At 45.6% G+C, this 12,809-nt stretch overlaps 1 protein-coding gene across 2 annotated transcripts in view; it reads right to left on the reverse strand.

Moving 5' to 3' along the window:
* The window catches only part of scube1 (signal peptide, CUB domain, EGF-like 1), a 413,776-nt gene that overhangs the window by 338,640 nt on the left and 62,327 nt on the right, over positions 1–12,809 (reverse strand). For both annotated transcript variants that reach the window (XM_070901675.1, XM_070901674.1), the window contains exon 3: positions 3,451–3,576. In XM_070901675.1, coding sequence (XP_070757776.1) covers positions 3,451–3,576 — 126 coding nt within the window. The remainder of the gene's footprint in view (positions 1–3,450; positions 3,577–12,809) is intronic.

Here is a 12,809-nt window from a genome sequence, read left to right on the forward strand (position 1 = left end):
ACGGACATTCAGCAGCCTTGCACCAGCCCTGCTGCATCCACTGGGCCAACACTTCAAAGGAGCTCGAGAGTAGGGAAAAGCACAGTAACGAGAGGCACTAAGGGATTGCACAAGCGCGAATAGTTGATGTTTTTGTTGTAAATATGTGTTCACTGATTTTTGATAAATTTATTAATTCACTTACTATTCTTTTGTGGTGTGCATTATTCCAGCTTTGCGCTATGATATGGCCTATGACAGGGATGGAATATTGGGGATGTGGTGAGCAATGGGGATCTGGGGTTAATTCATTCGAACTAGTCTGATGAGGCAGTCACGGAGGGACTGCTCTTCCGGAAGGCCGTTTGAGTGGCTGCCTCCTCCCTCGCACCTGTTCCTCGTCCTCCTCATCCTCCTCCTCCGCTCCCTCCACCTGAGGTGATCCTGCAATCCTTGATGGCAAGGGCTGGGTCCTCATGATGGCCAAGTTGGATGAAGGCATCATTGCTGTAGCCAGCATAGCGGGCATTGACATTGAGGATTTGCTGTCTGTGGTAGCACACCAACTGCACAATAACTGAATGGTATGCCGTTACGGAAGATCTCAGGATTGTTATGCGGTGCCCGCAAAGCCGTGTGGGTGCAGTCAGTAGCGCCCCTGCACCATGAGGAATCCCGCTATCCTGGCAAAGCCACATGCACGCTCATCCTGCTTCTCTATGGTGATGGGGAAGAAAATGTAGTCCTTTCTCCTACAGCAGAGAGCCTCTGTGACCTCCTGGTTACAGCACTGGATGGTGAACTGCGAGATGTTGGCTATGTCTCCTGTTGCATACTGGAAGGATCTGTTGGCAAAGAAATTGAGGCCGACGGTGACCTTGAGAGAGCCGTGGTCACCCTGATCTGAGGCTAGAGGTCTGGTTACAGAGGGTGGCAGAGTTCTGTGACCACTTCCTTGGTGAAGCGGAGCCTTTTAATACACTGCTCCTCACTTAACTGGAGGTAGGAGTGCTCTCGGAATACCCTTGGAGGGCAAGGTAGCCTGTTGAGAGCCCTGATGGTCCTCCTCCTCCTCCCTCTGGCCCCATGTTCCAGTCTCTCACAGTCTCCACTCCCTCTGCCATAGATCCTGGAGGACGAGGCCAACTGCCAGTGCAGTTCCCATTAATGTAACCAAGTGTAGCAGTTTGATTTTTTTTAAAGAATAAATATAGCTACTTTTTGGTTGCCATAGCAGTCCTGTTACTAAATAACGTTGAAATTACAGAACGAGACTGTTGCACTAGGTGAAACTGACAAGAAAGCACTGAAACTCCCCTAACTTACAGCTGTGACTTATTACTGATGATCCCTTTAAATAACGTTCCTGGAGCCAGCTCCTGTTGCTTCACGCCAGCTCTCCCTGTCGCTGTTTCCTTTAGGTGCCAAGGTAGGTGGCGACAATCAATTTTGCAGATCAGGCGCTCAGTGAGTGTTACATACTCACTGATGTTACAATCCACCTGGCGTAGATGCTCCTGCTGATAACTGTTAGTGCCGGTGCTGCGGGGGGGGGGCGGGGGCGGGGTGGCTTGGCATGCACCGTTAGATTCGCCCCACCCCAGTGACAATGATCTAGCGCCCTATTAGTACCACTTGCTGGCACTAGCGGGAGGCCCTAAGGTACAAAATTTTCCCCCTAAGACTTTTTTCTGCCTGGGTAGAAATAGGTTTTGCACTGAAATGAAGGGAAGTGTTCTATTTACAATTTTCTGAGATAAGCTCATTATCATAATTATTTATAGCTTCAGATGCCAACTTTGGCGGGAGCAGAAAATTGCAAGTGAGGTAATTGTGCTACCAATCATAGCTCTGAGTTAACAGTTTGTGAATTCAAGCCCCACTCCAGGACCTAAGTACAACACCAACAAATAACATTTTGGGATAAAGTATATGAATAATTTCAGACATGGAGGGGCCGAAATTGGTGAAGGCCCCCGCCCGCCCAAGTGCCGCCCAAAGGACCGCCGATGGCCACCGAGGTACCTGACGGTACTTTGGGTGGGATTTTCATCGAAAAGGTCCTTCAAAGGTCGTCGGGCGGCAAAAGAGGGACTTATGCCACCAATCTGCATGGCAGCCAGCGAGAGCTCCCAATCTCGGTAGCAAAGGCGTTTGCCACCCAAGTGCTGCCGAAGATGGAGTCGGCCCCATGGAGGGTCGAAGACATGAAAAGGAAAAGCATTAAAAAAAAACATCGGAAGACCTTCAGGAGACCCCATCCAGGTAAGTCCCTGTAAAGAAAGGAATTATAAAATGTTTACTCACCTTTTTGACAGATCTTCATACTCACCGTCGGGGACAGACCAGCCTCCAGCCAGCGATCCACCCCCGTTCTGGTGCCGATTCCCGCTCGCATCAATAAGACATTTCGGCAAGTGGGAGTCCGCTTACACCACTCGGCCGTCCGCTGACGTCAGTGGGTGGTTCCTGGTGGTCCTCCCCTCCCGCCCGCTCCAGCCCAAATCAAAAGTGGCACTGAGCACAACTCGAGGAGGAATGTCAGCGGCAGTCAGCAGCAGTGGGCGGTAAGGCCATCAATTTCAGGCCCGATGTGTGGTAAGTGCAACATGCTTAAAAGGAAAAAGCTGACTTTGGATCCCTCAGGCACTGGAAACAGGCTCACCTGCAATTTCCGCAGGGGTTCTTCTGATCTCCCACTGTAACCTCAGCAGATCATTGGAAACCCCGAAGGAAGAGAAAGCAGCCGTTTGTGCCATTTTTCTAGGGTTTCTACCAATTGTCTGCTAAAGTTATGATAGGAGATCGGGAAAACCCCCTAGAAATTGCAGGAATCTGCTTCTACATACTGTCTCATCCTTTAGTACTTTTAAACTGCAGATATCCCGTGAATCTCCTCTGTTCTAGTAAAACCAGCCCCAATTTTTCATATCATTTTTCATATCTGTATTTCACTAAATCAACCTGCAGGCTCAGCAGTAAGTCATACTCAAAGGGAGTATGGGTCAGAGATTAAGGCTACAACATTTTAGTGTGGATTCTCCAACCTGTGCTCCCTTTGAATGTGATTCACTACTGAGAGCTTAGCGAACATTTATCCTATTTATTCTTCACATTAAGTGCAGTATTCAGGATGTATTTTAAGGTACAGCCCAACAATGGGCACTGTATAAACACAATATCACACTGGAAAGGGAAGTGTGTTAATTCTGACTACCTTATTCACAATAACAGTCAATGCAAATTAAGGATCTTCCCACTCATGAAAGTACAATGGAGAGATGCAGTTACTGTTGCAAGATAATTTTTATTACAAGTCTTTACATTGTAAGCATTTGACTCTCACAGAATATTTGCTCTATTGAAGAATGGCAAGCGAAGTTAAAATTGCTTTCTATTTTCACCTTAGGAAACAAACACTGAACATAAATCACAGGCAAACTAATGATTTTAGGAAGTGATGTCACTTACCCAGACAGTTATGGCCATCGTGCGCCAACATAAAGCCATCGTAACAAGTACATCTGTAGTTGCCTGGAATGTTGATGCACTCATGAACGCAGCCACCATTGTAGTCATTGTCACATTCATCAATGTCTGAAAGACAGTTAGCAAGACATACTTCAGTAAAGCACAGGACACATCACACATAAAAAGGTAGCCAATGGTGATGGAGACAGGCACCACCGTGAAGGTATTTGATAGCCCCAGTGAAGCTGAGTTTCCAATTCAAGAGTACAAATAATCTACAGCAAACATCTTCCACAAGTGCACAGCTGTGAAAAATAAGAATGGGGAAGAGATGAAAGTTCAGGATGAAGAACAGTCACAAAACACTATGTTACCACAACTATATGGAAAAAAAACTGCTGCAGAGCTAGTCATTAAAAGAAATTGGCAAAAGTATCACCAGTTATAAGTCAAAAGCATAAACGTTTCTGAATATAGAAGTCTGAAATTGAATTAAAATCTATTTTTTGTTAAACAAGAAATTTGTTTAAATTTATCCTATGTAATCTGTAACATTGGCATTACTGTTAGCAATATTAGCAAATGAACACCCAACAGATTTGCATGGTATTTCACTGTCCAATATTTTTAATGGTGGTGTTAACCCTATTATTTTAAACCTCTACAAGCTCTGCGTAACCCACAGATACCAGTAAGTAAAGTACATAAATGAATGCTTTAAACATCTTGGGCCCGAACTTGGTCGAAGCCAAAGCCCGCCCAAAGGACAGCCGAGAAACCGGGTAGTACTTTGCCAGAATGATCCTTCTAAAAGAGATGGCAGTACCGCCCGACGGCAAAATAACGGCTTACGGCGTCAATCTGGGTGGCAGCTCTCAACCTCAGCGGCAAATGCGCTTGCTGCCCAAGTGCCACTGAGGATGGAGTCGGACCCAGGGAGGGTGGAGGAGCTGAAAATAAAAACCATTACCAAAAAAAAACACACATGCAGGAGACCCCATCCAGGTAAGATGCTGTAAAAAAAAGTTTTTTTTAAAGATGTTCACTAATCTTTTTTTGCAGGTCTTCGTACTTGCCGTCAGGGTTGGACCTGCCTCCATGCAGTGCTCCTTCCCCCTGCTGGCGCCGACTTCCGCCCGCACCAATCTGACAGCTTGGCGTGCGGGAGGACACTTGCATTACTTAGCCACCAGCAGCCATCAGCGGGCAGTTCCCGGCGATACTCCCCTCCCGCCGGCTGCAGCCAAAGTGGAAATTGGCACAGAGAGGAGACCGGCGGCAAAACTTGGCGACAGTCGGCAGCATCCGGCGGCAAGGCCACCAATATCGGGGCCATAGGCCCTGCATTTCCTCAAGGCCTGCAGAGCAATCATACTCATAGCAAGGTGTGATTTCCAACGGGGAGCTTGTTAACGGTAAGATGAAACATTGCAGTGAGGAAGATTGAGAAGTGTGTTGGTGCGATGACAGAGCCTTGCACTTGTATTAGGTCTGTGGTGGATTTATTGGTAAGAATCATAGCTTGCATGTCATCATGAAGCAGGCGGAGAATGGTGACAAACTTTTGAGGACAGACGAACTTGAGAAGGACACTCCATAATCCCTCACAGTTGACAGAGTCGAAGGCCTTTGAGAGGTCAAAGGAAGCCATGTACAGTGGTTGATGATGCTTCCTACATTTCTCTTGGATTTGTCGCACGGTGAAGATCATGACCATTGTGCCCCTTAGTGGGCAGAATCTGCATTGCAACTCTGGGAGGAGCTCTTCAGTCACTGGGAGGAGACGATTGAGGAGGATTCTTGCGATGAATTTCCCTGTGGCAGACAGCAGGGAAACTTCTCTGTAATTACAGCAATCAAACTCGTCACCTTTCTTGAAGATGGTCACAATTACAGCGTCTCTGAAATCCCTTGGCATGCTCTCCTCCTTCCAGATAAGAGAGATGAGGTCATGGATTCACTCCAAGAGTACTTCTCCGCCATGCTTTAGTATTTCGGCGGAGATTCCAGCTGCTCCTGAGGCCTTCTTGTTTTTCAGTTGTCGGATGGCCTTTTCAACATCATGCCAGGCTGGGGTTGTGCTGAGGTGGTGGCGGGTTGAATGCTATGGAATGGAGTCAAGGACACTCATGTCAAAGACAGAGTCTTGGTTAAGGAGATCTTCGAAGTACTCCTTCCAGCGGGCACTGACTGTCCTTGATGAGCACCTCCCTCTCCATTCTTAGCTCTCAGTGGTTTAGGACCTTGAGTGCTTGGGCCGTAGGTGGTCTTGACTGCGCTAAAAAATTCACGCACATCGTGATTGTCGGCTAGTTTCTGGATCTCCTGCGCTTTTTTCATCCACCATCTGTTCTTTAGGTCACAAGTTTTTTGTTGGACCTCAGCCTTCAGTTGTCTGTAGATCTGCTTTCTTTCACTCAAGTTGTGGTGGTGTTTCCAATTCAAAAATGCCTTGTGTTTGCGATTTATTAGCTCCCGTATCTCCTGGTCGTTCTCATCGAACCAATCTTGATGTTTTCTGGTAGAGTGACCAAAAGTTTCTTCTCAGGTGCTATATATGGTGTACTTGAGTGCAGACCAGGCACTATGGACACTCTGCGGCTCCAGTTCATTGGGAGTCGTCAGGTTGACTGTGAGGTGTTGACTGAATAGGGCTTTCTTTGCAGGGTCTTTGAGTGCTTCAGCGTTGATTTTTCTGTGGCAGCATTTCTGTTGCCGCCGCTGTTTTGGGGCTACGTTGATGGAAATAACAGAGCGGATTAAGCGGTGGTCAGTCCAGCAGTTAACAGCTCCTGTCATGGCGCGGGTGATGCGGATGTCCTTGTGGTCCCTCGCTTGGATGATGACGTAATCTAACAGATGCCAATGCCTGGAATGAGGTTGTTGCCATGAGGTCTTGTACTTGTCTCTCTGACGAAACAAGGTATGAAAAGATCATGTTCTAAGCATTTTGTCAGGAGGAGGATACCATTGGAGTTGGTTTTCGCTACGCCTTCCCTGCCAATCACACCTCTCCAGAGGTCTGTGTCCTTTCCAACTCTGGCATTAAAGTCACCAAGGAGAATTAGCTTATCGCCTGTTGGGACTCGGGACAGGGATTGTTCAAGGCTGGAGTAGAATTCCTCTTTGGCCTTGTCCGTAGCTTCCAGGATTGGGGTGTATGCACTGATGACCATAGCATAATGGTTCTGGATTAGAGTGAGTCGAAGGGTCATGAGGCGTTCATTTATTCTGTAAGGGAAATGTCTAAGACGCGGAACTAGCTCATTTTTGATGGCGAAGCCAACCCCATGGAAACGGTGTTCTTCTTCTGGTTTGCCTTTCCAGAAGAAGGTGCATCCACCACCTTGTTCCTTAAGCTGACCTTCTCCTGCCCGCCGTGTCTTGCTAAGGGCGGCGATGTCAATGTCGATGCGTCTGAGTTCCCAGGCAATGAAAGCAGTACGATGTTGAGGTCCTGATGTTTCAGGTCCCGAATTTCATTTTAAAGGGTGGAAGATGTCTGTGCGTGAATTCTTTTACTGCTATCACCCCCCTTATACACTGTACAGTCTGCTGAGGCCTAGCACCTTGTGTCTTGTCAGTGTGAAACAAAGCATCCTTATCCTGTTCTTTCTCACCTTATCCTCAGCTTATAATGATGAGCAGCACCACAGAAGATCCACTCGTATATATAGATTTGTAGTTAGTGCGCATTTTGCTTGTCACAATTCGAGTGTCATATATACAAATTTCAGGTCACATTTGCACCCTGCCTTTGTTACCTCTGGACTTGACTATTCCAATGGTCTCCTGGCCAGCCTCCCACCTTGCACCCTCCGTAAACTTGAGCTCATCCAAAACTTGGTTGTCCGTATCCTAACTCGCACCAAATCTCATTTACTCATCACCGCTGTGTTTGCTGACCTACATTGGCTCCCAGTCCAGCAACACCTTGATTTTAAAATTCTCATCCTGATTTTCAAATCCCTCCATGGCCTCGCCCTTCCCCATCTCTGTAACCTCCTCTAACCCTACAACTCTCAGCTGCCTAGGTCCTAAGCTCAGAAATTCCCTTCCTAAACCTCTGCCTCCCTACCTCTCTCTCCTCCTTTTAAGATGTTCCTTAAAACCTACCTCAATCATCCAACCTGGTGAGCCACCATTGAGTTCACACAGGAGAGTCAGTTCACCTGCTCCGTGTGGGGAAAAGGACTTTGTCTCACCTGTTGAAACACCAGTGAGTTCACATGTATCTGCACCAGTGAGTTCACAACTCTGCAGTTATTGCTGCTGTAATCACATTCAGGACTGACCAAACTTTTGGTCACATGTCCTAATATCTCCTTATGCGGCGCAGTGTCACATTTTGTTTGATAATGCTTCTGTGAAGCGTTTTGGAACGTTTTACTACATTAAAGGTGCTATATAGATGCAAGTTGTAGGCCCCAGTTTCATGTTGAGCAACAAATCACAACTGAATATGTAGAGAACATATGGATCAAGAGCAAGGAAAGCCGCTCGATAAACTACCAGTCACGACAGCAACAAAAAACTAAGCAACCAAATCACTCGATCTTTTTGAAAGTTACCAATCCCAAACTGGCAAGTAACAGAAAGCAACCAACCAAATCTCTCCAAAACATTTGCAAGGCTGGTTTGAGCTGTCATCTTGCATTTTTACCCAGTTGAAATTTCTGTAAAAATTATATTCCTAACATAAAGAAATCCATTAAAAATAAACAATTCAGAACAAAATGTGTATCTTTACTCATAACAGTTGACTGTATGGCATTGTGCTCCATGGAAAATATTTTCTTGAAAAGGCTTGTTCTTGTGTTGGGGGCCCGAACCCAAGGGCGATTTGGAGTACGAGGGGGCTTGAATTATTGGGCTGGGCTTTGACGACCATTTTTTCTGCAAATGTTTTTGTTTCCTTCGATTGGATGTCAATCATGGCTAGCCTGTTCCGCCTGCATTCTGACTCCAGAACACAGTTAAGAATCCCTGATTTTTGAGTCTGAAAATACCACAAGACAGCTGAGTTTGATTGAACTTGCTGTTTGTAAATTCTGTCGCCAACAGTTGTACTAAAAATATATATCATAAATTTAAGTTTTGTATAAAAGATTAAAATCGTCTCCAGATGGGTTGAAGCAAAAAGGGCTGCTGAGTTACACCTTGTGGTTGATGGAAAGGAAGAACATATTCCACACGAACTTGCATAAGATAGCTCTCGACTGGCTGTAGACCTACATAACCTGGCTTCAATAAAGACACTGGAAAAATGGGTGTCAATCAATTTTAAGGCTGTATTTGAAGAAACCTATAGTTGGCAAGCAGTCACACCAAAAGTGTGGTTCCAAAAAAGAGGATTATAAAAACAATCATGTGGCTCTCTACCTTGCTGCATCTTCCAGATTACTTCCTGCATAGCTGTTCTGATCCCAAGAGGAAATCATGTGCTACATCACTACTCTTGGCCATTGAGATATCTAGGTGGCCTCAGCAAGCCTGAACCAACCATGAATTTTCGTAAAATTTTTGTTAAGGGGTGAGTATAGGATAGACCTTTGTTTTCTAATAAGGGTATGGATTCTGGGAATCAGAAAGTTTTCTTTTTATAAAAACTGAGATTTTGTTTAATTCTAATGCTGTACTTTTCTGGTATATAATAAATAATTATTTTCTTTATAAAGCTATGATTTATGCCTGGAGTTTCTTATTAGGGAAAATAACCCAATAAGTTAAATATAAAATGTCAATTGTGCAAGGATAAAAAGGGCATTTCCCCAAATGAAAGAATAAAATCACATTACGTCTTTTGTCCCTTCACAATGCAATGATGAAAAAGCCTGGAAACCGACTAATTGTTTTGTTTCAAAAGCTCAGAATAATGTAAACCATAAATTCTGGATATTATTTGAGGTAATTGATGTAAGTAACTATATAATCTGTTTTTCTACGAAATTTATATTTATTACAGGTTGGACCTGTCTGGTTTGGTACCCCTGGGAGCTGACCAGTGCTGGACCAGAGAATTTCCCGAACCACGGGAGCTCAACTGGTGACAACGCTGCTGACAATGACCCGGACACATTCTGCGCATGCGCTGCACAGAAGCCTACTGCGCAGCATTTAGTCATCCAGAATCACTCTGTTTTTTTAGATCCTCAGGCCCAGCAACGCGCCTCAGTCAACTGCCTGCCCTTCCCTTCCCTTTCCTTGCCCGGCCCGCTTACCTCAATGAACACCAACACCTCAAAAAACCACATACATACACACAAAAAAAACGAGATCGGAGATAAAGTGGAGGATAAAATCAAGGAGAGATGCTGACCCTTATCCCACGATCCTACTCCCGGCGCGAACAGAGCCTAACTGGTGGAAGCGGCAGCCTCCTCGCACCGAGACACACACACACACACACACACACACACACACACACACAACCCCTCCCGAGATCCGCGGCGGCCCACACACACACACACACAGCGGTTCTTGCAGCGTGGAGTGTGCGATGGATCCTGAGACGGAGAATCAGAACTGGCCTCCCTCATCGACACCCAGCCCACCTCCGGGCAGGTCAGAGCGCTTTGCACAATGCAAACTGCACAGACACAGACCCCGCCGAGAGAGCCAAAGAGACAGCGAGCTGCAGGCAACGCCATTGTGCAACATGGGCGCGCTCGGTGTCTGTGGCTCCCGCTCGCAGCCTGTGGGCGTGGTCCCCAGCATCAGCAGAACCCGTACTGACTGACAGCTGCTCCAGCCAATCGGCGCGCACACTCACTGACTGACAGCCGCTCCAGCCGATCGCTGCACACACGCACCGCAGCAGCACCCCGACCTAGCCCGGCCCGCACACTGCAACACCGCTTAAAGGGGCAGTCCACACTGGGACTGATGCTGGACCAGGGATGTTTCTGGAGTAGAGTCCCAGACTAGAGAGGTACAATCTGTACAGCAGTCAAGTATGTATTTGCTGTTCCAGAGACAGACTCCTCCCACTCCCCAGTCACTCCCCTCACTCTCTCGCGTTTGTTTTTTAACCATGCAGGCCTGGTTTAGGTACTGGGAGTCCCTAGGCTCCCCTGCAATCTATCAACAATTTTTTTTAAGTCTGAAGTAGTGGACGGGGGAATGTTTATGGATGTTATTTATATGGACTTCCAGAAGGCATTTGATAAAGGCCCTCATAAGAGACTGTTAGCCAAGGTTGAAGCCCATGGAATTGAAGGCAAATTTTTGACCTGGTTAGGAAATTGGCTAAACGGCAGGAGACAGGCAGTAACAATAATGGGAAGGCACTCTAATTGGTAGGATGTGACTTGTAGTGTACCGCAGGGATCTGTGTTGGGGCCTCAACTATTCACCGTATTTATTAAAGACTTAGATGATGGCATAGAAAGCCACATATCCATATTTGCCGGTGACACAAAGATCAACGGCATTGTAAGCAGTGTAGATGCAAGCATAAAATTACAAAAGGGATATTGATAGATTAAGTGAATGGGCAAAACTGTGGCAAATGGATTTCAATGTAGGCAAATGCAAGGTCAACCACATTGGACCTAAAAATGATAGAACAGGCAATTTTCTAAATGGTGAAAAGCTAGAAACAGTGGAGGTCCAAAGAGATTTGGGGGTCCAGGTACATAGATCATTGAAATGTCATGAGCAGGTACAGGAAATAATTAAAAAGGCTAATGGACTGCTGACCTTTACACCTAGAGAATTAGAATACAAGGGGGTAGAAGTTATACTGCAGCTATACAAAACCCTGGTTAGGCCACACCTGGAGTACTGTGAGCAGTTCTGGGCATCACACCTTAGGAAGGATATATTGGCCTTGGAGGGAGTGCAGCATAGGTTTACCAGAATGATACCTGGACACCAGGGGTTAAATTACGAGGCGAGATTACACAAACTAGGGTTGTATTCCCTGGAATTAAGAATGTTAAGGGGTTATCTGATCGAAGTTTTCAAGATATTATGGGGAACATATAGGGTAGATAGAAAAAACTATTTCACTGGTTGGGGAGTCTAGGACTAGGGGGCATAGTCTAAAAATTAGAGCCAGACCTTTCTGGAGTGAAATTAGGCAACACCTCTACACACAAAGGGTGGTAGAAGTTTGGAACTCACTTTCGCAAAGGGCATTTGATGCTAGATCAAATGTTAATTTTACATCTGAGATTGATAGATTTTTGTTAACCAAAGGGATATGGGGCAAAGGCGTGTATCTGGAGTTAGGTCACAGATCTTATTGAATGGCGGAACAGGCTTAAGGGGCTGAATGGCCTACTCCTGTTCCTAAGTTACTGTGCATTAAACCTGATCAGCTACTGAACACATTACCACTTGTTCCCATTTGCTTCACCACTTTACTGTACCGATGAATTAGTCATATAGTCCTGTTACTGCTGAGAATATGATAGAGAAAATAAAAGACAACTTGGATCAGAGCAGACCGTCATGTGAAGGTTTCCTACTTGCATGCTTCAAATGCTTCCTGGACCATCTACTTGATTACCTCCCAACCCCGAGTAATTGCCAGCCCACATGACTACCCACTTAGCCTGACTGCTTTCCAGTTCATCTATCAGTTCCAATTGCTTTCCAGCTTACCTGCCTGCCCATTCAATAGGAGTGGCTTCTAGCCAAATGGAGTGGCCTGCCATCTAGTTCTCACCTGCCTGGTCCAGGTGCCTGTTGACAACTGATTCCTCTGTTTACCCTAAATACTTTTCAATTCTTCAATTCGCTTGTTGGCCCCAAGTGCTTCCTGGGTCAGCTGCCTATCTGAATGTTTCCTATCCCACCAAAATATTAACAAGGGGAGAAAAAAAAATCAAGAGATGAAAGAAAATAGGAACAGGAATAGGCTGTTCAACCTCTTGAGGAGGAGAGCAAAGGTGAATAAAGGAAGAGTGAGGAAAGCGTGATGTCAGAGAGTGAAGTGCAACAGGAAAGTCAGAAATAAATAACTTGCATTTATATAGAACCATATCACTTCCTTAGGATATCCCAAAAGACTTTACACCTAATGAGAAGTGTAAGAGTGAGATAAAGTGAGAATTGAAGAAGCAAGAAGTAAAAGGATCTTTCCTGGCTGTCCTATTGAGTTACCATGCTCTGTTTAACATCTGCAACTATACTCGTTTCCAGTTTCTTCTTTGCCACTTTGACTTCCCTTTTGGCATGCTTCTGGATTCTTCCCAGTCAAATTAGGGCCATGGCAAACTGTGAGGGACAATGTAGAACACAGGCAGATAGGACAGTGAGCAGATATGTTCTAAATGCAGTTCAACAAAGACAGATAGAAGGAAGAAATTGCATTTATTTAGTGCTTTTCATATCCTCAGGATGTCCCAACG

The sequence above is a fragment of the Pristiophorus japonicus genome, chromosome 15, assembly GCF_044704955.1.
Source record: "Pristiophorus japonicus isolate sPriJap1 chromosome 15, sPriJap1.hap1, whole genome shotgun sequence".
NCBI classification, from domain to species: domain Eukaryota; kingdom Metazoa; phylum Chordata; class Chondrichthyes; family Pristiophoridae; genus Pristiophorus; species Pristiophorus japonicus.